General features: G+C 42.1%; 1 protein-coding gene across 4 annotated transcripts; it reads left to right on the top strand.

The window, feature by feature from the left end:
- Window positions 1-38: 38 nt before the first annotated feature.
- ADAT2 (adenosine deaminase tRNA specific 2) lies at window positions 39-27,941 on the top strand. 4 transcript variants are annotated; one of them, XM_040238603.1, is made up of 6 exons: window positions 39-212; window positions 16,731-16,835; window positions 19,694-19,844; window positions 23,209-23,315; window positions 25,950-26,022; window positions 26,113-27,941. In XM_040238603.1, exons 1-6 carry the CDS (start codon window positions 117-119, stop codon window positions 26,154-26,156), a joined length of 576 nt encoding a protein of 191 aa, XP_040094537.1. In that variant the 5' UTR covers window positions 39-116; the 3' UTR covers window positions 26,157-27,941. The 4 variants fall into 4 exon arrangements, with proteins under 4 accessions (XP_040094537.1, XP_040094536.1, XP_040094539.1 ...); XM_040238605.1 differs by lacking the exon at window positions 39-212 and adding an exon at window positions 5,684-5,877; XM_040238602.1 differs by lacking the exon at window positions 25,950-26,022 and having other exon boundaries at window positions 51-212.

Here is a 27,941-nt window from a genome sequence, read left to right as displayed (position 1 = left end):
TACCTCACTGTTCGATTCCCCCGGAAACTACCGCCCGTATCCGCCGCGTTCCGCAGCCTGTGCTCTTATTTCCCCGCGGCCTCCGATGCTGAGGGAGACATCCCGGGTGCGGCAGTATGGAGGCGAAGGCAGGGTCCACCGCGGCTACCGATGGCGCGTACTCAGTGTCTGCGGAGGAGACCGAAAAGTGGATGGAGCAGGCGATGCAAATGGTGAGGGGGTCGGGGCGTGGACGCATAGGATAGGAACTTTTTCCGGCTTATCCCGACCGAGCATTTGAGTAAATGTCCCCGGGGTGCTTTCTGGGTCTTAATAATCTCGATGGCGCTCACAATCTCTGGGTAAACAGCTGGCTTTTACTGTCCTGAAATGTACTTTAGTCCATTCTCACGTGGCTCTGAGGGAAGGAAGAGAGGAAATGCAGAAATTGTTTCTTTTTCACTGTTTTGAAGTAAGCGTCAACATCCCTATTCGGGGGCTGCTGGCACGTGCGTGCTGTGTCCCCTTCTTTCCTGTGGACACTGGCAGATCCGCGACGTTACATTATTTTGTATGTATGACCCCTTGAACCTACCTAGGAGAAGGAAGGAAGCTGAGGATTTTTTTGGTAGAGAGCAGGATAGGAACAGGCCCCTGGGCGGTCAGATTCCGCCATTCATTCATTCATTCAGCCATCGTCCTCTTGCCCTCTGCCCTTTCTTCCCCCAACTCCCTTCAGGACTCCTGATTACGGAGGGGTCTGATAAGCTTTGTGTACAACCCAGTCTTTACCCGTACTTATGTGTGCCAGCGAACTCTTTAATAGGGATAAAAGTATATTTGGCCTGTATGTACGGAGGAGCCTGGTGGGCCGCAGTCCACGGGGTCGCTAAGAGTCGGACACGACTGAGCGACTTCACTCTCACTTTTCACTTTCATGTATTGGAGAAGGAAATGGCAACCCACTCCAGTGTTCTTGCCTGGAGAATCTCAGGGACAGGGGAGCCTCATGGGCTGCCGTCTATGGGGTCGCACAGAGTCGCACACGACTGAAGCGACTTAGCAGCAGCATAGGTATATAAATCTTAGACGCACATATATGCATATTTTTAAAAACTTATTTCTCGTACCTATTTGAAAGTGGTGGTGGTGGTGGTTTAGTAGCTAAGTCGTGTCCGACTCTTGCCATCCCATGGACTGTAAGTGACTTAGTAACAAAAAAAATCTATTTTGTATTACATTCCAGTAAATGCCAAGTATACACTTTTAGGTATGATTGAGACAAAAGTTTTACAAAATGATGCTTAACCTTCCTATGCACAGTTTTCCTGGTATTCCTCTTTCATCCCATTTTGCAAAAACAAATGCTGGTCATGATACCTGATTTGATTTCATGATGCAGTCTTTCAGTCTACTTCAAAATTTATTCTCCCCATTAAACTTAGAGGATGTGTAACTTTTTGTTTGGCACTTTAATGTTCACATATGCTTTGAAAGGATCTTCCCTGGTGGCTCAAACAGTAAAGCGTCTGCCTACAATGCCTACCATGTGGGAGACTGGGGTTCAGTCCCTGGGTCGGGAAGATCCCCTGGAGAAGGAAATGGCAACCCACCCCAGTATTCTTGCCTGGAAAATCCCATGGATGGTGGAACCTGGTAGGCTACAGTCTATGGGGTCACAAAGAGTCGGACACGACTGAGCGACTTCACTTCACTTATGCTTTAAATGATTAATTTATAATATGGAATTGTTTGTCCTGAACTCATTTTATGTTACTAAATTCTTCCAGCTGAAAAAAAGGAGTTTTCATGTGATATCAAAATCTCTCTCCTTCCCCCAAATGATTTCAATACGATCATATGCTGGGCAGCATAAGTCATGAGGATGATAGTAAATGCACGTGAAGGTTGAAATGTCTCAAATTAAGCTGCATTTACATCTTTCTATGGAGAAGAGACCCGGAAGTCAGGGGATGTGGGAATCCTGAAAATTTTTTGTCTCTTCTGTTTATTTTCATTTGCTTCAGGAACTCTCCTCAGAATATTTATGGGGAGCTTGCACAGATGAAATTTTGAGAGATCCTACCATAGCCAAGTTTATTCAGCCATTGAACTTTTATCCCCTTTGTGCATCAGAAATGTGTTTTCTTTCTCTCCTTTCATATCCTCCACACTGTTCTCTAGACTTCTGGACTGAACATTTGAGTCTTTTTACTACCTTTTTTTAAAAAATTAAACTTTTAATTTTGTATTGGAGTATAACCTATTAAGAATGTCATTATAAAGAAAAGAATATCGTGATAGTTTAGGTGGCCGGCAAAGGAACTCAGCCATACATATACATGTATCCTTTCTCCCCCAAACTCCCTCTCATCCAGGCTTCCACAAAACACTGAACAGAGTTCCCTGTGCTATACAGATCCTTGCTTGTTAACCATTTTAAATGTAGCAGGGTGTACCTATTTGATATGACCTTGGGCAAGTCACTTTATCCCCCTAGAGTACTGCCTCCTACTCTATAAAATGGGATGGTTGAACTCCTAGTAGTCTCTAGGGTCTCTCTGGCCTTGACATTATTGTCTCAACGTAAAGTGAAGTCGCTTAGTCATGTCCAATTCTTTGCCATCCCATGGACTGTAGCCTACTAGGCTCCTCCATCCATAGGATTTTCCAGGCAAGAGTCCTGGAGTGAGTTGCCATTTTCTTCTCCAGGGGATCGTCTCCATCCAGCGATTGAACCCAGGTCTTCCGCATTGCAGGCAGACACTTTACCACCTGAGCCACAGTTGGACTATAAACACCTAAAGATGTGCTTGCCTAGTTTATCTACACAGGGTCAAGGAGGTCCTTAGTTTGCACTTTGTTTTTTTGGCCAGTAGTATATGTTTCTTCCCACTCTAGAATTCTTGCCTGGAGAATCCCATGGACAGAGGAGCCTGGTGGGCAGCAGTCCACAGGGTCACAGAGTTGGACACAACTGAGCGGCTAACACACACACATATGCTTCTTCCAAGTCTTAAAAAAAGCGAAAAGAATGCTTGTGATAAATCTTGGACTTTGTCCAACCATCCCTGCCACCTCCACTAAAGAAACTTCAAATCTTAAACTACTTTGAAGACTTGTAGAAGTAATAGAAAGTGTCCTGTGTACTTCTGAGAAGAGTTTACGATCAGACCAGAAGCATAGCTAGTACCAGATTCAGAGGCAGCTAATGTGTTCTGAGGAATTTGAAAGTGAGGTGTCCAGTTCACGTGTAATAATAGGGAGGATACTTGCATACTTGCAGCACCTGGACAGAATAGACATATTTATATGGCCAATTCAAGTGGCTGAGTGTTTGGCTGATGTTGGTGTTTGTTGAGCGAAGGCCTGGAGGAATTGGAGTGGTGATGGATTCTTTAAAGTATATGATGAAAGGCAGAAAACATAAAAGAAGAATGAATAGGTTTTAGTTATATAAATAGTGAAGATTTCTACGTAGTAAAAAGGTAAGATACAAAGTAACAAAGCAAAGGATAGAGGGAAAATATTTGCCGTGTAAATAAAAGGACAGGTTTGATATAACCTTGATATATAACGAACCTTGGAAAAGAGATATACACCCTAATATTGAAAAAGTCAAAGGATATGAATGAACATGCTATTTCTAAAAGAAACACAGATAATGAACAAGTTAACAAATGTGCAATTTCACTAGTAATAGATTAAATTCAAATTAAAAAGAGATATAATTTTTCAGTATTCTTGTCTGGAGAATCACATGGACAGAGGATCCTGGCGGGCTGTGGTCCATAGGGTTGAAGAGAGTCAGGCACAAGTGAAGTGACTTAACATAATTTTTCAGCTGTTAAATTGGCAAAGGTCAAAAACTTGCAATGATTGTTGTAGAAAAGGATGTGTGTGTGAGGAGTTGGTTAGTTGGTTGCTGAAAATGCGGCATCTTTTCTAGAAGGCAACTTTGTTACATACATATAAAAAAGCCTTAAAACTGAGTTTATCCTTTGATCCAGTAATATCTTTATGGTATTTTTTTCCCAAATGAAAATATTTTAATGTTTTCTTTTTCTGATTATATAGATAATTCATAGTCATAAGAAATTTATTTTTATAAATTTATTGACATCAGTTCAGTTCAGTTCAGTCACTCAGTAGTGGCCGACTCTTTTCGACCCCATGAATCGCAGCACGCCAGGCTTCCCTGTCCATCACCAACTCCCAGAGTTCACTCAGACTCATGTCCATCGAGTCCGTGATGCCATCCAGCCATCTCATCCTCGGTCGTCCCCTTCTCCTCCTGCTCCCAATCCCTCCCAGCATCAGAGTCTTTTCCAATGAGTCAACTCTTCACATGAGGTGGCCAAAGTACTGGAGTTTCAGCTTTAGCATCATTCCCTCCAAAGAAATCCCAGGGCTGATCTCCTTCAGAATGGACTGGTTGGATCTCCTTGCAGTCCAAGGGACTCTCAAGAGTCTTCTCCAACACCACAGTTCAAAAGCATCAATTCTTCAGCGCTCAGCCTTCTTCACAGTCCAACTCTCACATCTATACATGACTACTGGAAAAACCATAGCCTTGACTAGACGGACCTTTGTTGGCAAAGTAATGTCTCTGCTTTTGAATATGCTATCTAGGTTGGTCATAACTTTCCTTCCAAGGAGTAAACGTCTTTTAATTTCATGGCTGCAATCACCATCTGCAGTCTTTTAAATAAGTCGAATTACATATTCTCTTCATGATTGTAAGTATCCTTTTTTCCTAGGCATAATTATTTTTTATTTTAGTTTATTTTCCTCTCACCCCAATCCCATAGTTCTTTTATTGCTCTGGAATGAATTACCAAAATGGGACATAGGATGTATGTATTTTAAAGCCATCTGTCTAGATGTTTTTAGGTTGCCTTTTAGAACTAAACTGCCCAGTGTAGTAGCCACTAGCATATGTGGCTAGTTATTTCATGAATAAGATGAAATTAAATACTTAGTTTCTCAGTCACGTTAGCCACTTTTCAACTACTCAGTAGCCACACATGGCCAGTTGCAACCATATTGGACAGCACAGATCAAAGGACGTTTCCATTACTATCGACAGTTCTGTTGGATAGCACTGGCCTGAAATGGTCCCAAGTCCATCCCCTGTGTGAGAATGTTCTGTCCTACCCCCGTTCCTACCATCCCTGGAATTATCACTACTGAACATCTGGCAATGTCGTAGGTGAGAAGTAATATCTGTGTTACATTTCTTGTTGTTGTTTGGTGAAGTTATCAAACTTTAAATAAAGTTCTCTGTATTTTATTATTGTTGTGTAAAAATCACTGTTTTTCATGACAGTTTTCTTTTGGAGAGATAGCATATAATAAAGGTCATTGTTTTAATCATCACAGCATATAATTCTAAGGGTGTAGGCTTAGAATCAAATAAATAAGAGCATTGCACTATTACATTCCAGACACATCGCCATGGGCTGTGTTTCATACTGACCGTATGTATAAGGCCCACAGTAGTCCTGCTGTATGGTGGTGGTTGTTCAGCCACCACTAAGTCATGTCCAGCTCTCTGTGACCCCATGGGCTGCAGCATGACAGGCTCCTCTGTCCTCCACTATCTCTTGGAGTTTGCTCAAATTCATGTCCATTGAGTCAGTGATGCTATCTAACCATTTCATCCTCTATCATCCCCTTCTTCTCCTGCCCTCAATCTTTTCCAGCATCAAGGTCTTTTCCAGTGAGTCGACTCTTTGCATCAGATGGCCAAAGTATTGGAGCTTCAGCTTCACAACAGTCCTTCCAATGAATATTCAGAGTTGATTTCCTTTAGAAATGAATGGGTTGATCTCCTTGCTGAACAAGGGACTGCTGAACAAGAGTTTTTTCTAACACCACAATTTGAAAGCATATCAGGTGTGTATTATTACTGTCCTCGTTTCAGATGTGGACATCGAGGTTTAGAGTTAAGTAAGCTTCCCACAGTTAGGGAGCTGGTAAGGATGAGATGTGATCCCAGCCACCTTTCTTCACCCCCAGTTTGTCCTGTGCTGTGTTTGGTTGCTCACTGCTCCCCATTGTAGTCTATTGGACCCCTCTGCCTATTCACTTTATTTCCACTGACTACCATGCATTGGGAATCCTAATTAGACATTTGGACTTTTTTTCCTCTGTGAATTTCTAGATATATTCTCTTTTGCCCAATTTTATTATTAGTTTTCCTTTTTAAAAACCACATTGTAGGGACTTCCCTGGTGGTCCAGTGGCTAGGACATCTTGCTCCCAATGCAGGGGGGCTGGATTTGATCCCTGGTCAGGAAATTAGTATTTAGGTCAAGAAGCAACAGTTAGAACTGGACATGGAACAACTGAGTGGTTCAGAATTGGGAAAGGAGGTATGACAGGGCTGTACATTATCATTCTGCTTATTTAATTTATATGCAGAATACACCATGTAAAATGCTGGGCTGGATGAAGCACAAGCTGAAATCAAGATTTCCTGGAGAAATTTCAACACCCTCAGATGTGCAGATGATACCAGCCTAATGGCAGAAAGTGAAGAGGAATTAAAGAACCTCATGATGAGGGTGAAAGTTGAGAGTGAAAAAGCTAGCTTAAAACTCAACATTCAAAAAACTGAGACCATGTCATCCAGTCCCATCACTTCATGATAAATAGAAGGGGAAAAAGTGAAAGCAGTGACAGATTTTATATTCTTGGGCTCCAAAATCACTGTGGACAGTGACTGCAACTATGATATTAAAAGACACTTACTCCTTGGAGAAAAGCTATGGCAAACCTAGACAATGTATTAAAAAGCAAAGACATCACTTTGCCAGCAATGGTCCCTACAGTCAAAACTATGGTTTCTCCAGGAGTCCTATATGGATGTGAGAGTTGGATCATAAAAAAGGCTGAGCACCGAGGAGCTGAGTCTTTCAAACTGTGGTGCTGGAGGAGACTCTTGAGAGTCGCTTGGACAGCAAGGAGATCCAACCAGTCCATCCTAAAGGAAATCAACTCTGAATATTCACTGGAAGGACTGATGCTGAAGCTGAAGCTCTAATACTTTGGCCACCTGATGCAAAGGGCTGACTCGTTGGAAAAGACGTGATGTTGGAAAAAATTGAAGGCAAAAGAAGAAGGGAGTGGTAGAGAATGAGATGGTTAGATGGCATCACTGACTCAGAGGATGTGAATTTGAGCAAACTCTAGGAGGTAGTGCAGGACAGGGGAGCCTGGCATGCTGCAGTCCATGGGGTTGGGAAGAGTCAGACACGACTTAGTGACTGAACAACAGCAGCAACATGGAAGCAGATCCCACGTGCTGCAATTAAGAATTTGCGTGCTAAAACTAAAACATTCTGTGTGCTGCAGATAAGACCTGGCACAGCCCAATAAATAAATATTTTTTAAAAGTTCTGGTGTGCCTTAAAAAAAAATGGTTGAGAATGCTTCGTTCTAAAAAGAAAAAGAAAATTACATCGTAGGAACTGTTTGTATTTTATAGCTATTTCTAGGAATAATTAATAAGGAATCAGTGGAGATATACAGAGAAGTTCTCCATTTATTTATAATAGTGAGGAATTTGAAAAATAGCCACATGTGCTAGTCAAACAATAGGGGACCAATTAAGTGAATCATAAATATTTATGCAGAGAAGCACTATGTAGCCTTAAAAAAATCATGTGCTGAAAAAATATTACTCAACATAGAGAAATGTTGGTAATATTTTTCTAGATGAAAAAGGCAGACTGCTGAATGGTATATATAGTATAAATCTACTTGACTTTTTAGAAAGCTACAAATATGTATATGCAGGCATAGGAAAAAACCTGAAAAATTTCTATTACAGAATAATACCGGTGATCATATTTTATAGTGTTGGGATTATGAGTGGTTTTTATTTTTTGGTGTGTGAATATTTTTTACCCCCAAGTTTTCTGCCATACTTACTTTACACTTAGGAAAAAAGAAAGATTGAGTGTATAAATATATCACCAGAGAGTCAGAGGGAGAAAAGTTGCAAGGTTTCTGGAATAAATCGTGTATTATAGTTGCTTTTTCTGGGCACCTAGTATTAGTATAAGATTATGGCGTGTCTGAGGGAAATTCAAAAAGAAATCAAGCGCAGACACATCCATTGTATCAAATGTAGTGTGATTAAATGTTTCTTTGTGTTAGGCCTTGTGCCATGCGCTTGGCCTACAAAGGTGAGCAGAACAGGTTTGCTAGTGCTTGGGTCTAGTGCTTCCCTCCAGGAGCATGCTGTTTAATTGATGAGATTAAGCCACACACAAATGAAAAAGTTAATAGTAGCAAGTCCAGGGTCCACAATAAGAGGCAAACATAAAATGCTATCAGATAATAGGTGACAAGGTCCTGAGCAAGTTAGTTGAGTGAAATTACAGGATGCTTTCTTAACTTGAAAAAGGGGAATGGGAGGTAGGTGAGTGGAAGGAAGAGACGGGTTCTCAAGGGGAGGAATCATCAAGTACAAAGAAATGGAGACTCAGTCTTGGGTTAGGAGGGGATCCAACTATCTGTCTGGAACAGGACTTCCTAACCAGGTCTCAGGTTTTAGGAGGAATCTATAAACCCTGATGCTGTGTGTAAAAGTGTCACGTGCTCGTGCCTTTTTCACGTGGGTGTGTCCATAACTTTCACCATATTCTCAGAGGGGCTCCAAGAAGCTTAAGGACAGAGGACCTGGAAGGATAATGAAAAGTTTGGCTGACTCAGTTGGCTGGTGGGGAGCACTGGGTGATGGCTGGGAGGCTTTTGGTCTCCAGGTGTGGAGAAGTTTAGTGTGTTACAGGAGAACAGAGCTTCTCAGAGTCATGAGCAGTAACAGCTCTAGTGTCGTTGGACCTTTTGAACGTTATTATTTTCTACCTAAGAGTTGTCCTGGCCGAATTGTCTTTTCCTCCAATTTTCTTTTTTCTTTTGTAGGAGATATACTTGGGTACTCTTCAAGAGTCTATGCACTCTGACCCCCTTCTCTCCCCTTCTGCTACCACCACATCACTAGAAAGTAGTTTGTAGGAAGGACGGCTTTAGAGAAACTGCACAGTCTCTTCCGTCCTAGAGCTGTCTTTATCTGTAGCAGGTGGACCCTGGCTAGAGTGCAGGAGATGACATTTGAAGAGCAAAAGAATTGACATTAAAGACATTTGGAGTAGGGACCAGTGTTTGAGCCAGTGAGAAGAGAGATTTCATTTTTCAGTTTTGAACCTTGGTAACTTATTAATTTATGAAAGACAAAATCACCATTTTAAATAGTAACAGAGCCTCTCAAAAAAGATGAGGTGGTTGAAAACCTACATAGGTACAATTCAGAGCCATTCTGCCGGATCTTTTGTGCATCTATAATGAAACGATCGGACTTGGCAGAAGAGGTGGTGGGAATGTTGGAAAGTACAAGATGGGATGGATTAAAAAGTCTTTTTGGTGTAATTAAATCTGTTTTGAACTTCACAGCAAAGCAAATATATGTATTGGATATATGCATATACACACGTGACTCGTTTCTGTGGGGCTTTGAGGTTGCTCTCGCCACCTCCTCCCTAACTCCCCATTCCACCTGCTCACTCCTCACCCTCAGTTTAGGCCATTCCTCATCAACAGCATTATTTGCCCTTTTCAAGTACGATTGTCACTCATGCTTTCTGTCTAATTGGGACAGCAGTGGAAGGCATTTTCACAAAAATGAAACAGGAATATAATATAGAGTGGGAAATGGAGTTAAAAGCAGATAATTTTCTCGAAGGAAACAAGAGAAAATCCGAAGGAAAAAATGAAAGGCCCAAGTCTCGTCCCCTCTCTGGGTGCCTGAGTGTGGCCCCGGCTGTTTTCCAGGTGAACAAGTCAGGATTTAGAAGGAACCTCACCGGGCAGCTTGGGTTTGCCTCTGCCTGCCACCTACTCCCTCCTTCCCTCTGCTCTTGGATTCTCTCCTGCACATTTGCAATGAACAAGTAGCCTCACGTAGAGCTCTTCAGCAGACAGATTTACAGATAATCCTTGTCACGTGGCCCCCTGTTTGTTTACTCTGTTTTTCTTTAACCTTTCTGCGTCTCACTCTTGCTACACGTCCCCTTTCCCTTCGTCCCTTGAGCTAGCGCTGCTAAGAACCCAAGCACCAGTGAAGTAGCTGGTCAGTGGTGACTGGAGTAGACATTAGAGGCAGAGCTGTGGCTGAGAACCCAGGAACCTTGCAAGTGCTCCACAGAGATTTGTTGAACAAGTGAGTGGGGGATCCAGATTGCCTGGGCTCTAGGCCCAGTCTCACACGGACTGATCCCGTAACCTTCCCGTGGCTCAGTCACCTCATCTGTAAAATGGGGAAATCACAAACCAGTTGCACAGGGTTATAAAGTACATGAATCAATAATGTGCCTGAACTAGTCCTACATCAGGGGGAGCGTTCCAACAAGCTCTCAGCTCTTATTATTTGCAAGCTCAGAATCAGAACACTTGACATACAGACACAAGAGTCTGTTGTAATAGAAACTAGAAATGTAACTTACACATAAGTCCCTCTTTAGGCTACTGGTTTTCATTTCCTCTATCCCACCCAAACTGACCCTTCCTTCTTGGCCCAGTATTTTCCTTGGATCCTCTATAACCCCAGATACTCCTGGTTTTCCTCCTACCTCAGTAGCCATCTCTTCTTAATTGCCATTGTAAGAGCCTTCTGGTTTATTCCACCTTTTATTTTTTTTAATGTTTCATTTTGAAATAATTACAAATTCACAGGAAGTTGCAACAGTATACAGAGAAGGCCCCAATACCCTTCACCTAGCTTCCTCTAGTGGTAACATATTACATAACTGTAGTGAAATATCACAGCCGGGAATATAACATTAACCCAGTGTCTGCAGCGCTTGTTCACATGTCATCAGCTTTATCTGTGTGCGCTTGGGTGTGCATCTGTGTGTGCAGAGTTCAGTGCAGTTTTGTTACCTGTTTTGTTTGATCACAAGGCTCCTCTTGCTGCTCCCTCTTGCTGCCCCTTTATAGCCACCATCCTTTCCACACCCTAATCCCCAGCAGTCACTAATCTATTCTCCATACCTATAGTTTTGTCATTTGGGAATGTGGTATACTTGAATATGTCACCTTTTGGGATTTTTTTTTTCCCCACTCAACGTAATTTCCTTGAGTCAATTAATAGCTGATTCCTTTTCATTGCTGTGTAGTTTTCCATGGGTGGATGCAACATACTATATTTAACCAGACAGCCCTTGAAGGACATTTGGGTCATTTCAGGTTTTGGATTAGGAGTAAAATTTCATTGAACATTCATGTCTGTATATGACATTGTGTTATTGTATGAACATAAGACTTCATAACATTTCATAAGATTTCATTGTACCCAAGTACAATCATTGAATCGTATGTTAAGTGCATGTTTAGCTCTTTAAGAAACTGCCAAACCATCTCCCAGGGTGGCTGTAACAATTTTACATTCCTGCCAGCAATATATGAGATCCTGTTTCTCTGCTTCACTGGCATCTGTTGTTAATACTTTTTATTTCAGCCATTCTGGTAAGTGTGTAGTGATATCTCATTGTGGTTTTAATTTACATTCCCTAATGGTTAATGATGTATCCATCTTTTCATATACTTATTTGCTATCTGTATGCCATCTTTGATAAAATGTTTTTTAGTATCTTTTGCCCATTTTCTAACAATTTTTTTTAACTGTTGAATTTTGAGTTTTTTTTTTCATAATCCAAATCTAGACTGTTGTTGATTATGTTGTTATTCAGTCACTAAATTGTGTCTGACTCTTTGTGACCCAGCCATGAAATTAAAAGATGCTTGCTTCTTGGAAGAAAAGCTATGACCATCCTAGGCAGCATATTAAAAAGCAGAGACATTACCAACAGAGGTCTGTCTAGTCAAAGTTATGGTGTTTCCAGTAGTCATGTATGGATGTGACAGCTGGACTATTAAAAAAAACTGAGTGCTGAAGAATTGATGCTTTTGAACTGTGGTGTTGGAGAAGACTCTTGAGAGTCCCTTGGACTGCAAGGAGATCCAACCATACACTCCTAAAGGAAATCAGTCCTGAATATTCATTGGAAGGACTGATGCTGAAGCTGAAACTCCAATACTTTGACCACCTGATGCGAAGAACTGACTCATTGGGAAAGACCTTGTTGCTGGGAAAGGTTGAAGGTGGGAGGAGAAGGGGACGACAGAGGATGAGATGGTTGGATGGCATCACCAATGCAATGGACATGAGTTTGAGTAGTTTCTGGGAGTTGGTGATGGACAGGGAAGCCTGACGTGCTGCAGTCCATGGGGTCACAAAGAGTGAGACACGACTGAGCAACTGAACTGAACTTTGTGACCCCACGGGCTGCAGCACACCAAGCTCCTCTGTCCTTCACTATCTCCCAGAGTTTGCTCAGATTCATGTTACTTGAGTCAGTGATATCTAACCATCTCATCCTCTGTCACTCCCTTTTCCTTGCCTTCAATCTTTCCCAGCATGAGGGTCTTTTCCGACCAGTGGGCTCTTTGCATCAGGTGGCCAAAGTATTGGAGCTTCAGCTTCAGCATCAGTCCTTCCAGTGAATTTTAGGGTTGATTTCCTTTAGAGTGGACTGGTTTGATCTTGCTGTCCAAGGGACTCTCAAGAGTCCCCTTAAATATGTGGTTTACAAATACTTTCTTCCCATTTTAGCTTATCTTTTCTTCCTCTTAACAGGATGTATTAGTTTTCTTTGGCTTTGGTAACAAATGCCTGCACACTTGGTGGCTTAGAACAACATAGGTTTATTCTCTTATGATTCTGGAGGCCAGGAGTCCACTCAGTTTCACTTCCCCCAAACCAACGTGTCATCAGGGCTGTGCGCCCTCTGGAGGCCCTAGAGGAGAATGTATTTCCTTGCCTTTTCCAGCTTCTAATGCGACATTTGGCATCCCACTCCAGTACTCTTGCCTGGAAATCCCATGGGTGGAGGAGCCTGGTAGGCCGCAGTCCATGGGGTCACTAAGAGTCTGACACAACTGAGCGACTTCACTTACACTTTTCACTTTCATGCATTGGAGAAGGAAATGGCAACCCACCCCAGTGTTCTTGCCTGGAGAATCCCAGGGACGGGGGAGCCTGGTGGGCTGCAGTCTATGGGGTCGCATAGAGTCGGACACAACTGAAGTGACTTAGCAGTAGCAGTAGCAATGCGACATTCCTTGCTTGGTTCATGGCTCCTTCCTGCATCTTCAAAGCCAACAGCGTAGCATCTTCAAATCTCTCTGCTTCCATCGTCCCATTGCTTTCTACTTTATGTGTCAAATCTCTCCCTGCGTCTCTCATAAGGACAGTTATGATTGCATTTGGGGCCACCTAATAATCCAGGATAACTTTCCTATCTCAAGACCCTCGACAGATATTTGATGGATGAGCACATGATTTGTCTTTCTTGTGCACCCCAGTTTATGTATCATCCTGAACTTATTTTAAATTTCACTCTCTGTGTGATGATTGCCTTAACTGTGCTGGTTCTTACTGTCTCCTCCCTCCCCAGCTGTCAGTCCTCCTCCCAGCTTTCCTTCCTGCAGTAACCTATGGTACAATTTTTATTTGTATATATGCACCAAACCTTGGAACTCTGCAGTCTTTCAAACTTTGTGCAAACTGGGTATGCTTTAACTGTTTTTACAGAACTGGGACAGAACTAGCCTGTGGGTAGTACATGACCCAGTTCTGAAGAACGTGGTCTCATGGCTTCAGATACTGTCTCCTTGCATCTCTCCAGGCCCCAGCTTTATCCCACTACTCCAGATGCAAGAGAAGTATCATATGCTCCCACAACGTGCCTCTCCTTTCACCACTGTTGGCCAAATGAAAAGTATCAGCTGAGCATGTTTGAAGCAGCTAAGGGACCCACGCTAGCGTTATGATAGGGTTATTGCCGGGAGCAGGTGGCTAGTGTAGGAGACCGAACACACACTGATTTCAGCAAAGCCTTCAGCTTGGCACTTCGTGTGCCCTGTGGTGTGTGTAAATACCTCTGCTTCAGTAGGACTGTAGTCTTCTAGAGTGTCTTCCAGCCTGCCCAAACAGGAAATGCCATGCCTTTCTAGAAACAGCGGTACTTGGGTTCTTTAAACCACAGTGAGGTGGAAATGACTACACAAGTCCAAGGGTCGCAACCGTTTCAGGTTCTCTCTCACCTGTGGTGTCCGGGCATCCCAGAAGTAACCTGTCTGTTTTTGCTCTCTGCCTGAAGAAGTATTCCTTAGCTGTCCTGGGCCCCAGAACTGCTGGAGCTCCTTCAGCCACCATGGTGGTGGTTTAATCGCTAAGTCACGTCTGACTCTTTGTTACTCCATAGACTGTAGCCCACCAGGCTCCTCTGTCCATGGGATTGTCCAGGCAAGAATACCAGAGTGGGTTGCCATTTTCTTCTCCAGGGGATCTTCCTGACCCAGGAATCAAACCCACATCTCCTGAATTGCAGGCAGATTCTTTTACTGCTGAGCCAGCAGGGAAGCCCATTCCCTCAACCATAGGGCTGGAAGAAAAATGGACAGCTGGTGATGGAGGGGTGACTCTGCAACTATAATGACTGGTTTACCATCCCTGGGATGGTGGTGGAACTGTGCCTAACCTTACTTTTCTCATTTGTATTTTTCAGTTGAGATATATTTCACATGGGTTTATGGTGGCTCAGCAGTAAAGAATCCACCTGCAGTGCACGAGCCGTGGGTTTGATCCCTGGGTCAGGAAGATCCCCTGGAAGAGAGCATGGCAACCCACTCCAGTATTCTTGTTGGGAGAATCCCATGAACAGAGGAGCCTGGCGGGCTACAGTCCATGGGGTCACACAGAGTCAAACACGACTGAAGTGACTTAGCACGCATATTTCACACACAGTGAGATGCACAGGTCTTAGATATATTGTTCATTCAGTTCTGAAAGATGCAAACATCTATGTAAGCCACACCCTTATCACAATAAAGTTTTTCCTCCCCAGATTTCCTTGTGTCCCTTTCCAGTCAAGCTACTCATCCCTGTTCGTGATGGAACCACTGTTGCAATTACTTTCATCATAGTTTAGTCTGTTCTAGTCCTTCACTTGAAGGGAATCATACAGTGTGTGCACCTTTGTGTTTGATTTCTTTTGCCTTAGCATGTCTGGGATTCATCCATGTCATTGTGTGTATCTGTAGTTTGTTTCTTTTTTATTGCTGAGTAGTATTCCATGGTTTGTTTATCCATTCTTTTGTTGATGGACACCTGTGCTGTTTCCTGTGTTTGGCTATTATGAATCAAGCTGTTATGAACATTCTTTTACAAGATTTGATTGTTTGTTTTTGCTGGACACATATTCTCTTCTCTTAAGTAAATACTTAGGAGTGGAATAAGCTAGATGGTCATAGGCTCTATGTAGGTTTACTTCTTGGGGTTTCCTAGGTGCTAAACAACCTGCCTGCTAGTGAAGGAGATGTAAGAGATGCATGTTTGCTCCTGGATTGGAAAGATCCCATGGAGAAGGAAGTAGCAACCCACTCCACTATTCTTGCCAGGAGGAGCCTGGAGGGCCATGGTCCATAGGGTCGCAAAGGGTCAGACACGACTGAAGCGTCTTTAGCACACGTGTGTTTCCTTCTTAAAGAAGCTTCTAAAATGTTTTTCAAAATGGATGTGCCAGTTTTGTATAGAGTGGTCCAAAGCCATTATTGTCTTGCTTAGAACAGAGATTGTGGGCACAGGGAGATAAGCAGTCTGGTCACCTTGATGCTGTTGGAACACCAGAGGATGTTTTCTGTAATTTTTAAAGCATCAAAAAGATTAAGCAAGTGGAATTTCAACAAAGAAAGAATTTTTAAAAAGACTTATAAATGTTACTTATTCTTCTACCTGTTTACAAATACATATGGGCTGTGCTGTGCTAAGTCGCTTCAGTCATGTCCAACTCTTTGCAACCCTATGGAATATAGCCAGTTAGGCTCCTCTGTCCATGGGATCCCCCAGGCAAGAATACTGGAGTGAATTCCCATCCCCTCCTCCAGGGGATCTTTTCCAACCGAGGGATTGAACCCGCAGTTCTTTACCGCTGTGCCACCTGAGAAGCCTGTACTCTGTCAGAAAAGAGTGCTCAGTTCAGTTCAGTAGCTCAGTTGTGTCTGACTCTTTGTGACCCCATGGACTGCAGCATGCCAGGCTTCCCTGTCATCACCAACTCCTGGAGCTTGCTCAAACTCATGTCCATCAAGTCGGTGATGCCATCCAACCATCTCATCCTCTGTCATCCCCTTTTCCTCCCGCTTTGAGTCTTTCCCAACATCAGGGTCTTTTCCAATGAGCCAGTTCTTCACATCAGGTGGCCAAAGTATTGGAGTTTCAGCTTCAGCATCAGTCCTTCCAGTGAATATCCAGAACTGATTTCCTTTAGGATTGACTGGTTTGATCTCCTTGCTGTTCAAGGGACTCTCAAGAGTCTTCTCCAACACCCCTGGCAGTATAAGAACAAGGGTCAAAAGTAGTCTTTGATCAGTCCTGCTTCTAATAAAAGAAAAATTCAGGGAGCTCAGGACCTATGATGGGGATTTGTTCTGGAGTCTCTCTCAATACAGACACAACAGAGAATAAAGGCACTGAATACTGGAGTATGTTTTAGAAAAGGGGACACTGAGCCACGTTTCTTTGCTCTGACGTTTGTTCATGTATGTACTCCTTAGGCTGCCTGTTTCTGTCGTCTTTTCAAGTATTGAACATCACCTGTTAGATTTTCCACTTTGTCTTTTAGGCCAAAGACGCCCTGGACAACACTGAAGTTCCTGTTGGCTGCCTTATGGTCTACGACAGTGAAGTTGTGGGGAAGGGGAGAAACGAAGTTAATCAAACCAAAAATGTATGTGAGTTGAATAGTATAATTGGAAACACATGACAGTGATGGTAGGCGTGGAATGGGTTTCTCGTGGTTGGTGGCAAGATGGATCTGTGTAGAGTTAGGTGACCATAAGTGGAAGGACAGTTTCCTGAAACCTTTTAAAAACGTCTTTTTTTTTTTTTCTGATTATAAAAAGTGATCCATACTGATTTTCAAAATTTTGGATAATTCAGAAAAATTTAATGAAGCAGTAAATTCTTTGGGTCTGATTTTCCATTTCGAGCTTTAACACGAGTAAAATCCCAGAAGGGTTTTATTACATCAGAGTGTCCATATAGAAGAAATGAGCCCATCTCCATTTTAAGCAAATGTAATACCTGGAAATTCTACTTTATAAGACATAGCAATTTAGCTCATATTGTATCCTTCAGTGAGGCTTCCCTGTTAGCTCAGTTGGTAAAGAATCTGCCTGCAATGCAGGAGACCCTGGTTTGATTCCTGGGATAGGGTGATCTGCTGGAGAAGGGATAGTCTACCCACTCCAGTATTCTTGGGTGTGTAGTACCTTTAATTATTGTGTTCCTCCTAGTCAATTAAAAAGTCACCCTCAATTGATAGCTGTGGAGATATAAAAGGATTGTATAAGGAAAGCTATTCCTATATCAGGTAATTCAGTGGAGTACAGTCTCCACCACCTGCTGTCTCTGAACCTGCAGGTACACTTTAAAAGCTTCCGTGACTTTATTGTGGTTAGGTTGAGAAGTTATGAATTAAGGAAACACTTGTTGAATGTGGTATCACCACACGTGTTACAGTGAGTAGAAATGAAATCATAAGTTTTAGGATTATAAGAAGCGCCCAGGGGACTCAAGGTTAGCTTATAACTTTAACACCCCTCATGTCGACTTTGATCTTACTTGGGAGCCGGAGAACGAGCTGGGGGTGCTATGAGCACTTTCAAGTTCATTCATCACACCTATCAACAAGAAAACTCAGATCTAGTGAAACACAAGCAAAACAGGAATCCAGATTCACAAAACAATTGTTATGTGGACATCAAGATGCCTGTGAGATGAGTAGTAAGCCATGCGTGTGTGTGTGTTAGTCACTCAGTCGTTTCCGACTCTTTACAACTGAGTGGAATGTAGGCCACCAGGCTCCTCTGTCCATGGGATTTTCCAGGCAAGAATACTGGAGTGAATTGCCATTTACTTCTCCAGGGGAGCTTCCCGACCCAGGGGTCAAACCCTGGGTCTGCATTGCCGGCAGATTCTTTCCCCAACAAGCCATAGTACACCAATTAGTGAATCTACAGGTACTTATTTGGGAGTAGAATTTTGTGTTTTAAATAATCGTCATATCTCCTTATTTGTATTTTGTGGTTCAGCACAGTATCTTTAACATGAGAAAGTCGGATGTCCTAGCAACATCTGTCTAAACCCCCAGTGACCTGAGTTTCTTCCACACCTTGAAATTAACCTGGATTTATTTTTAGTATTCTGTACTCTTTAGAAGGTTACCCTACAATCACAGTATAGAAAAACTCTTGACCCCAAAAGAGGAGACCCAAGTCCTACTTTCGGCTCTGCTACCATTACGCCGTCATCACCACCATCACCTCACCCAGCTGTGTGTCTTTAGTAACCTCCTAACATAACTTACTTAGCTTCTGGTTCTTCAGCGGTAAAAGAGTTGATTGAGATGATTTAGGTCAGTGATTATTTCTCAACAACTATGACGACATTTGATTCAGTAATTCTGAACCTGATTTCTAAAAAGCACCCAAGTTGGGGGAACTTTGCTTTTTTTTTTTAAGCTCCCCAGTTGGTTATGGTATGCAGTCAGGTATGGGACCGTCTTTGCCAAAGAACCTTCCAGCTCTGAGTTTATCATTCTGGGCCAGCAGGGCTCCCATCTGCCTCTGGCTTCCATGGCACCTTGGCCACTGTGCCAGCACTTTCCACAGGTAAATGAACACCTTTCTGTTTGCCCCACCGAATTTTATGCTTCTGGAGGACAGAGACTTTTTTCCCCACAGAGTTTAGTGCAGTGGCTTGTACATAGTTGACACGAAGTGGAAGTTTATTGATAAACATGTTTATCATGAATACTATAAATAATTGCCACATAGCAGAGTGCATATATAGTGTTATGTGTGACTGTGCTTCATATAGTTCATACCACTTTATGAGATGTAGATACCAGAATTACATTTTGGGAAACTGAGGCTTGGAAGAGCTATATAACTTGCCCAAGGCAATACAATTAGTAATGTCACAGTCAGGATTCAGACTTAAGTATGGTTGACTTCAAATTTTGTGCATTTCTCCTATACTCTGCTGCTCCCAGAAGGTGTCTGAAACTGATACCAAACCTCTGCTTCTCTCTAGAGTCTGCCAGTATATAAAATCCTATCCCAGAGAAAATGTAAGTGATGGAATCCCAGTGATGACATTCTAAATATAGATTTTGTTTAGAGTGAGGTCAGTGACAGTCTTGAAAACATATTCAAACCTAAAGCACTTGCTTATGAAAATTTCAGGTTCCTTGGAAATATTCAGGAACCATAGACATCTTTTTTTCATTTGAGACTTATCTTTCTGGTATTTTAATTCAAAGAGTGTTCCCTAAAGTACTTAGATACTTAACTAAAAATAGAGCACTAATTCCTGTGACATCTCAGATTAGGTATCTTTTGTCGGCAAGGCTATGGTACTTGAACTAGGAAATCCACTGTCAGCTGCTAAGGGTGTCCTGAAACCATTATTTGCTGAAATGTTTGCAGAAACAATAGGCCCGTTTTTCATATTTACTTTGGAATATTTGTAAAATACTGTTACATGTAGCCAACAAGGTCAGTGCAGGCAGCTCCCTTTCAGGCTACTCGACATGCCGAAATGGTGGCCATTGACCAGGCCCTAGACTGGTGCCGTCACCACGGCAGGAGTCCTTCTGAAGTGTTTGAACACACCGTGCTGTACGTCACCGTGGAGCCCTGTATCATGTGCGCAGCTGCTCTCCGCCTGATGAGTATCCTTTGACTTCACAGGTTCGTGCCTCGCACTCATCTCATGAACTCAAAAATGGACGGTGGAACTAGAGTGGGAGGGAGGCTCCTCCCACCAGAGGGAGGAGCTTATATGTATACAGGTGGCTGAGTCACGATGTTGTACAGCAGAAACCAGCACAGAATTGTAAAGCAATTATGTTTCAATTAAAAAAAAAAAACAAAGGCATCAGTGTAAAACAAAAAAGTCCAGACAATGTTATAAAACAAAAAAGATTCTACTATATGAAAACAGAATTATGAAACAAATTTTGGAAGGTGTACTTTACAAAATACAGTGTTCCTTGGCCAAAACATTTTTTAAGAAAGACTTTTGAATAATGAAGTCTTTTTTTTTAATATCAATAAACTATAACAAGTAAGTGAGAGCAAGAAATGCTTCAAGCTAACTTAAACTGTCAGGTAAAGACAGACCATAAATTAGACTATTTAACAGTGTACATGAGAAAAGACCTGAAGAATATGCACCTGTTTTGCCTTTGGTGAACAGATTACAGGTGACTTAAAATTTCTCTTTCTCTGTTTATAAGTCTTTATTGTTTCAGGTCAGTTCAGTCGCTCAGTCATGTCCGACTCTTTGCGACCCCATGAACCGCAGCACGCCAGGCCTCCCTGTCCATCACCTACTCCCGGAGTTCACTCAAACTCAACGTCCATCGAGTCGGTGATGCCATCCAGCCATCTCATCCTCTGTTGTCCCCTTCTCCTCCTGCCCTCAGTCTTTCCCAGCATCTTTTTCATTGAGTTAGCTATTCACATCAGGTGGCCAAAGTATTGGAGTTTCAGCTTCAACATCAATTCTTCAAATGAATATTCAAGGTTGATTTCCTTTAGGATTGACAAATTTGATCACCTTGCAGTGTGAGGGACTCTCAAGAGACTCCTCCAGCACCATAGTTTGAAAACATCAATTCTTCGGTGCTCAGCCTTCCTTATGGTCCAACTCTCACCTCCATACATGACTATTGGAAAAACCATAGCTTTGACTATATGGACCTTTGACAGCAAAGTGATGTCTCTGCTTTTTAATACATTGTCTAGATTCATCATAGCTTTTCTTCCAAGTAGCAAGTGTCTTTTAATTTCATGGCTGCAGTCACCCTCTGCAGTAATTTGGGAGCCTAAGAACTGAAAACTGTAAATAAATGGAAAGTTGATACAGTTATAGCTCTTCAAATTTATCTTTCACAGAGTAAGTGACAAATACTGAGTACAGCAAGTTAGCCTCTAAAGATCTTTTAAGAAATTGTTTGATAGTTCAACAATTGTTGAATCTCATGCTAGCATACTCTTATGTATTTATTTTGGTTGTTGCTGTTCAGTCACTCAGTCGTGTCTGACTCTTTGCGACCCGTGGACTACAGCATGCCAGGCTTCCCTGTCCTTCACCATCTCCTGGAGCTTGCTCAAACTCATGTCCATTAGTTTGGTATGTGGGTGTGAATCATTTAATCACTAAAAATAATAGAGAGGGTTTTGAGTATGATAAGACATACAGTTTCCACTTTGTAAACTCTCTGCCCATTGTGCCATTCAGAGTGGCTCCATTTTAGTCTGGTTTATTCTGAGCCACAGTTATATTTGCTTGAGGAAAGAACAGAGGAAAAATCTGTTATTTTTAAGAGGTGAAAATCTCTGGATTAAATTCCTGCCTCCCTTCTGGCTCCAATTCTCTAGTGATTCCAAAATATCTCCTTTAGGAGAGGCCAGAGAGAACGCCAAGCTGCAAGCATTTAGCAAATATACATTCAGTTTTCATTCCATTTGCAGTTGTGAGATGTAAATTTTTAAACCTCTTTCTTTTGTGTAACTAGATTGTGAAGTGAAGTGAAAGTTGCTTAGTTGTGTCCAACTCTGCAACCCCATGAACTATACAGTTCATGGAATTCTCCAGGCCAGAATACTGGAGTGGGTAGCCTTTCCCTTCTCCAGGGGATCTTCCGAACCCAGGGACTGAGCTAAGGTCTACCACATTGCAGGCAGATTCTTACCAGATGAGCCACAGGGAAGCCCAAGAATACTGGAGTGGGTAGTCTGTCTCTTCTCCAGCAGATCTTCCCGACTCAGGAATCAAACCAGGGTCTCCTGCATTGCAGGCAGATTCTTTACCAACTGAGCTATCAGGGAAGCCTAAAACTAAGTTATATTCTAGAAGGAACTTCCTGAATTAAAGGGTGCTTAGACCTGGAGAACTCTTTATTTAACTTATATGCAGAGTACATCATGAGAAACACTGGGCTGCAAGAAGCACAAGCTGGAATCAAGATTGCCAGGAGAAATATCAATAACCTCAGATATGCAGATGACACCACCCTTATGGCAGAAAGTGAAGAGGAACTAAAAAGCCTCTTGATGAAAGTGAAAGAGGAGAGTGAAAAAGTTGGCTCAACATTCAGAAAACAAAGAACATGGCATCTGGTCCCATCATTTCATGGGAAATAGATGGGGAAACAGTGTCAGACTTTATTTTTTGGGGCTCCAAAATCACTGCAGATGGTGATTGCAGCCATGAAATTAAAAGATGCTTACTCCTTGGAAGGAAAGTTATGACCAACCTAGATAGCACATTCAAAAGCAGAGACATTACTTTGCCAACAAAGGTCTGTCTAGTCAAGGCTGTGGTTTTTCCAGTGGTCACGTATGGATGTGAGAGTTGGACTATGAAGAAAGCTGAGGGCCGAAGAATTGATGCTTTTGAACTGTGGTGTTGGAGAAGACTCTTGAGAGTCCCTTGGACTGCAAGGAGATCCAACCAGTCCATTCTAAAGATCAGCCCTGGGTGTTCTTTGGAAGAACTGATGCTAAAGCTGAAACTCCAGTACTTTGGCCACCTCATGCGAAGAGTTGACTCATTGGAAAAGACTCTGATGCTGGGAGGGATTGGGGGCAGGAGGAGAAGGGGACGACAGAGGATGAGATGGCTGGATGGCATCACTGACTCAATGGACGTGAGTTTGGGTGAACTCCGGGAGTTGGTAATGGACAGGGAAGCCTGGCGTGCTGCAATTCATGGGGTCACAAAGAGTCAGACACGACTGAACGACTGAACTGAACTGAACTGAGACCTGGAGAAAAACCTCTGGTCTGGCAGCAGTGGAATTTGAACCCACGACTCTGAAGAGACTGGAGCCTAAATCCAGCACCTTAGACTGCTCAGCCAAGCTACTTGATTGCAAAGCTAAATTTTTAAGACTAAGCCCAAGTTTAATTATTTTTAAGGGTAGCGTGGGCTTTCCTCTCTAGAATAGCTGGTATAAACCCACCCTAGTTTCGTCACAATATGCACTTGAACTGCCTGTTCTCTGTAGGACCTTAATTCTTTCTCAGGAATCCCGCTGGTTGTCTATGGCTGCCAGAATGAAAGATTTGGTGGTTGTGGCTCTGTTCTGGATATTGCCTCTGCTGATCTACCGAGTACTGGGAAACCATTTCAGGTAACATGAACTGTTATACTTTCTCTTTCTGTCTAATTACTCTTATCTCACCTACGGGCTTGCAGGTAATTAGCGTGTTGTCAGTACACCAACGAGCCATGACTGAACCAGGTGGGGGCTGGGAACCTCTGGTCAAGGTCATGGAGGCCTGAGTGTAAGACTGCAGGTAATCATTTCCAGGAGAGTGCTTAGCTGTCTCAATGAACAGAATCCCTCCAGAAGGAGAGTTCCAGCCTTCCAAGCTTTCCTCTGACAGTCTTCGCCGACACCATCAGCTGTGTGTAAGGACCCTACCACTGTGGGCCTCTCCCCTCCACATGTGTGCCTGGCTCCGTGCTGTACCAAATCTGCATGATGCGTAGTCTGTGTTGGTGACTACAGCAGCCATTTACAGTGAATACACAAAATTTTTCACAAAGTCAGTCGTTTTGCTTGATTGCCTTTTACTATTTTTGGCATCTAGCAATCAATACCTGATTTCTTTTTTTTTTTTTTCCCTGCCTTTTTGATATTGAAATTTCCCCCAGGCCCAAGAATCCACTTAGAAATTCTACTTTCTCTTTAACTTTGACACTTCTCCCAGAGTTTTCATGTTTAAGGCTATGAGCAGAAGGAATTTTTATTTCAGAGTTTGGTCTCTAGACAAATACCAGTTCCCATAAATTGATTTGATTTTTTTTTTCTCTCTAAGATGTAAGGTTAATCGTAAAAGTATTATGCTTTAAAAAAGAAAAGGACTTAACAAATGCTGGACATGGTGTGTAGTTAACAAAGATCTCAGATATTCTTGGGAGAATATTAAGTACCTATGAAGGGCTAAATTTGGTTGAATCCCAATGAGAACAAGTTTTGGAAAACATTCTATTTTGAGTTTTCCCAGCTGAACATTGGCTTTCCCAACAAGCCCTGCACTTTTGAGAACAGATAACTTTTACCATCACATCAGAAAAGAAACAGTCATAGGATGGAGAGTAAGCAGTACAGTTAGCTTGATCATTAAAACAATCTGCAAAGTGATTTGCTTTCTTCCAGTCACTTCTATCAGTAACTCAGATTTTGCCTACATAACTCTTTGCAAATGAATCGCTGACTCTGTACTTCATTTATGAGAAAGATCTGAAGAATTCCTCAAAGCTTCTCAGCTGAACAAAGATGAGCCCTTAGATATCAGACAAGGGTGGAACATTTCTGTCCAACATGCCAGTGATGTTGCCAGTGACATTACCAGTGACTGCATCACGTTGTGCTCCTTCAAAGGCCTGTATATTTTGACTTCATTTTATTGCTCTAATTTCTTTCCTTGTACTCCCTTAATAATCACTCCACCACTATCAACTGGTTGTCTCACAACCTAAGCTTATTCCTGCTCTTTTCCTGAGATGATCTGCTCAGTCTCTCTAAATATTCTCTAATATTAAGTTTCATCCCCCTACTGTTATCCCAATTTCTTATTCTTTCACATGTTGATCTTTTCTCCGAAAGAATCAAAGACAGAAGAAACTGAACACTCAAAAAATATCCTCTGTAGCAAGGTTCAACTAGTTTTTTCTGTAAAAAGCCTGAGAGGAAATATTTTAGCTTTTGTGAGCCACTTATATCTTTGTCACACATATATATATATTTTAACCCTTTAAAATATAAAAACCATTCTTAGCTGATCATTTCTAGCTGTGGACTGCCAACCCGAGCTCTATAGAATCAAACACTTCATGGGCCCCTGTTAAAGGACAGCAGATAAAAATAGCTTAGTGCTCAGTGAGCACTCACAATGTGCCAGGTGTTTTAATTAGCAGGGGTTATGTTATCTAATCTCATTTTGTTGTTGTCATTCTTCATTTGCTAAGTCATGTCCGACTCTTTGCGACCTCATGGACTACAGCATGCCAGGCTTCCCTGTCCTTCACTATCTCCCAGAGCTTGTTCAAATTCATGTCCATTGAATCAGTGATGCCATCCAAGCATCTCATCCTCTGTTGCCCCTTTCTCCTGCCTTCAGTCTTTCCCAGCATTAGGGTCTTTTCCAGTGAGTCAGCTCTTCGCATCAGGTAGCGAAAGCACTGGAGCTTTAGCTTCAGCATCTGTTCTTCTAATGAATATATTCAGAGTTGATTTCCTTTAGGGTTGACTGGTTTGATCTCCTTGCTGTCCAAGGGACTCTCAAGAGTCTTCTCCAGCACCACAGTTCCATAGCATCAGTTCTTCAGTGCTCAGCCTTCTTTATGGTCCAGCTCTCACATCTGTACATGACTACTGGAAAAACCATACCTTTGACTATCTAATCTCATTTAATTTTCACAAAATCCTTTTGGGTTAATTGCTATAATTACCTATATTTTACATATGAGGGAACCGAGGCATAGAAAGTTGAAGTATCTTACACAAGATCACATAACTAGTAGGTGTACGGGGATCACGCAGTTAGTTGATTGAAAAATAATAATGAGTTGATTAGTGACATTTAATTGAGGTCTTTTTTTGGAAATATGCTTCCTTACTTATTTTACTAATATCCATGAGACGTATTGACGTTATCTGAAATACGTTTACATAATGGTGTATGTGTTGCCATTTTCATGGAATATAGCGCACATTTTCCTAGGCCTGTGTTCATTCTCAGCTTTCTTATTTCATCAGTGCACCCCTGGATATCGGGCTGAGGAGGCAGTGGAGATGTTAAAGACCTTCTACAAACAAGAAAATCCAAATGGTCAGTTTTCCCCTCCTGTGTACACATACTTGGTAGGTATGAAGCCAGTCTGCATGGGCCTACCTCTTCATTTTCTCTTTCTTTTCACAGCACCAAAATCAAAGGTTCGAAAAAAGGAATGTCACAAATCCTGAAGTTGTTCTAATGAAAGACTCATGCCCCTGGGACGACATTCTTGGACAGAAAGCTGTTGACATCGTTGAAGCATATGTTTATATATTGTCCATAATTCGCAGGAAAATGGTTTCTCATCATTTGCTCTGTTAAGGGAACAAATGAGCACTTTTTAAAAGGCTGACAGTTGCAAACAACTCCTAGCTTTTCCACAAGCTGAAAGACCATTTTTAAGAAGGGGAAAAGTTAAAGATTGAGGTTTTAGAAATTAGCAAGCAGTGCCTGTTCTTCATGCCAAAATCATTATGCCTGGTCCAGGAATGCACTGACTTTCAGAGGATGTGTATCCAGACTCAGTTGCCTGGTGTGTCTGCCTGGAGAGCATCACCCGACAGACAGCTGCTCCAGGCCTTTCAGACGGGGACCCTTCATCCTTGGCAGCCACCACGTTCTCCCGGGTTGCATGTGTTGGGGAGGGAGACTTCCTTGGAAGTTGTATTAATATATGAATCATATACATATTGGACCACGATTCTGTGGTCCTTAGAAGAGATTTTTGCTTTTATAAAGCATTTAGAGAAAATATATACTTTTAAAACACATGTTCATCATTTAACAGCATACTGCTATCGTAAAACCTTATTCATGCCTTCTTTGAAGATGAATCATCTTAAAAATAAAAGAAATGCCTAAGTGGATGACTCTTTCTTTGTTACTGAGCAGGTCTACTGTGCCAGGCCCTGTTCATTCACTGAAGTGAAAGTTGCTTGGTCGTGTCCAACTTTGCAGCAACCCCATGAACTGTAGCCCTCCAGGCTCCTCTGTCCATGGAATTCTCCAGGCAAGAATACTGGAGTGGGTTGCCATTAGCAAAATGAAGTATCCTGCCCTCATGGAGCTCCTAGTCTAACAGGAGGAGACAGACAATGATCATAACAGATTATACAGTATGTTAGAGATTGATAAGAATTATGGCAAAAAGAACAAGGCAGAGGGGGTGGGCATGCCCCTCAGTAGGAGGAATGGTTGCAGGATGAAACAGAATGATTCATTACATCTGAAATCAAACACAGCTATTTCTCTATGAAAATCCAGATTTAGAATTTAAAATCTACAATGTAAAAGTGACTTCCCTGACAATCCAGTGGTTAAGACTGAGTTCCCACTGCAGGTAGCAAGAGTTCCATCCCTAGTTGGGAAACTAAGATCCCACATGCCATGCAGCATGGCAAAAAAAAAAAAAAATCTAAAATGTAAATGTGTGAGCACAGCCCTAGAAAGGGTATCCACAGCAGGCAGCTCGGATACTCACCTTCCTGACTAGCAGTGGTTGCCACTATGAACCTCAGCTTTGCAGAGCCTCTTGGGGATGCTCTGTGTCTGCCCAGAAGGGGGCCTCGCTGTTCCATCAGAAACCCAGCTCCAAGCCTTGGAAGGCAGCTCGTTCTCGGTTGCATTTCTTCAGTGGATTCATTTACTTGATGCAAAGCATCTGTATTTGTTGGTTCTGCCATTTGAGTGATGTCTCTGACTTGTTTGTTTTGAATTACATTACAGGCTGGAATGTAATTGTGGTGAAAGGATTTTTATATTGCTGAAAGTAGCAGCTAATCACAGTTACTTACTACAGAGGGTTTATAATGGCATGGTTTTGTACGTGTGTGTTTTTAACTGCATTTGAGAAGTTTTATGGAGAAGAATATGCATGATTTTAAATCTATAATAATTTTTCGTGTACCTTCCATTCAATTTCACCTACTTTAAAAATGATCTTCTCATTAAGTTTTAGTGCTTTGACTAGTTTA

This window comes from Oryx dammah, unplaced genomic scaffold (assembly GCF_014754425.2).
Source record: "Oryx dammah isolate SB20612 unplaced genomic scaffold, SCBI_Odam_1.1 HiC_scaffold_4, whole genome shotgun sequence".
NCBI lineage: Eukaryota > Metazoa > Chordata > Mammalia > Artiodactyla > Bovidae > Oryx > Oryx dammah.
This window is presented reverse-complemented; position numbering and strand designations above follow the sequence as displayed.

Coding starts and splice junctions, on each gene's coding strand:
- ADAT2 (XM_040238602.1), top strand. CDS start 117: ATGGAGGCGAAGGCAGGGTCCACCGCGGCTACCGATGGCGCGTACTCA. Junction 19,845..23,208: donor AGCTGCTCTCCGCCTGATGA/GTATCCTTTGAC, acceptor ATTCTTTCTCAG/GAATCCCGCTGGTTGTCTAT. Junction 23,316..26,112: donor GTACTGGGAAACCATTTCAG/GTAACATGAACT, acceptor TTCTTTTCACAG/CACCAAAATCAAAGGTTCGA.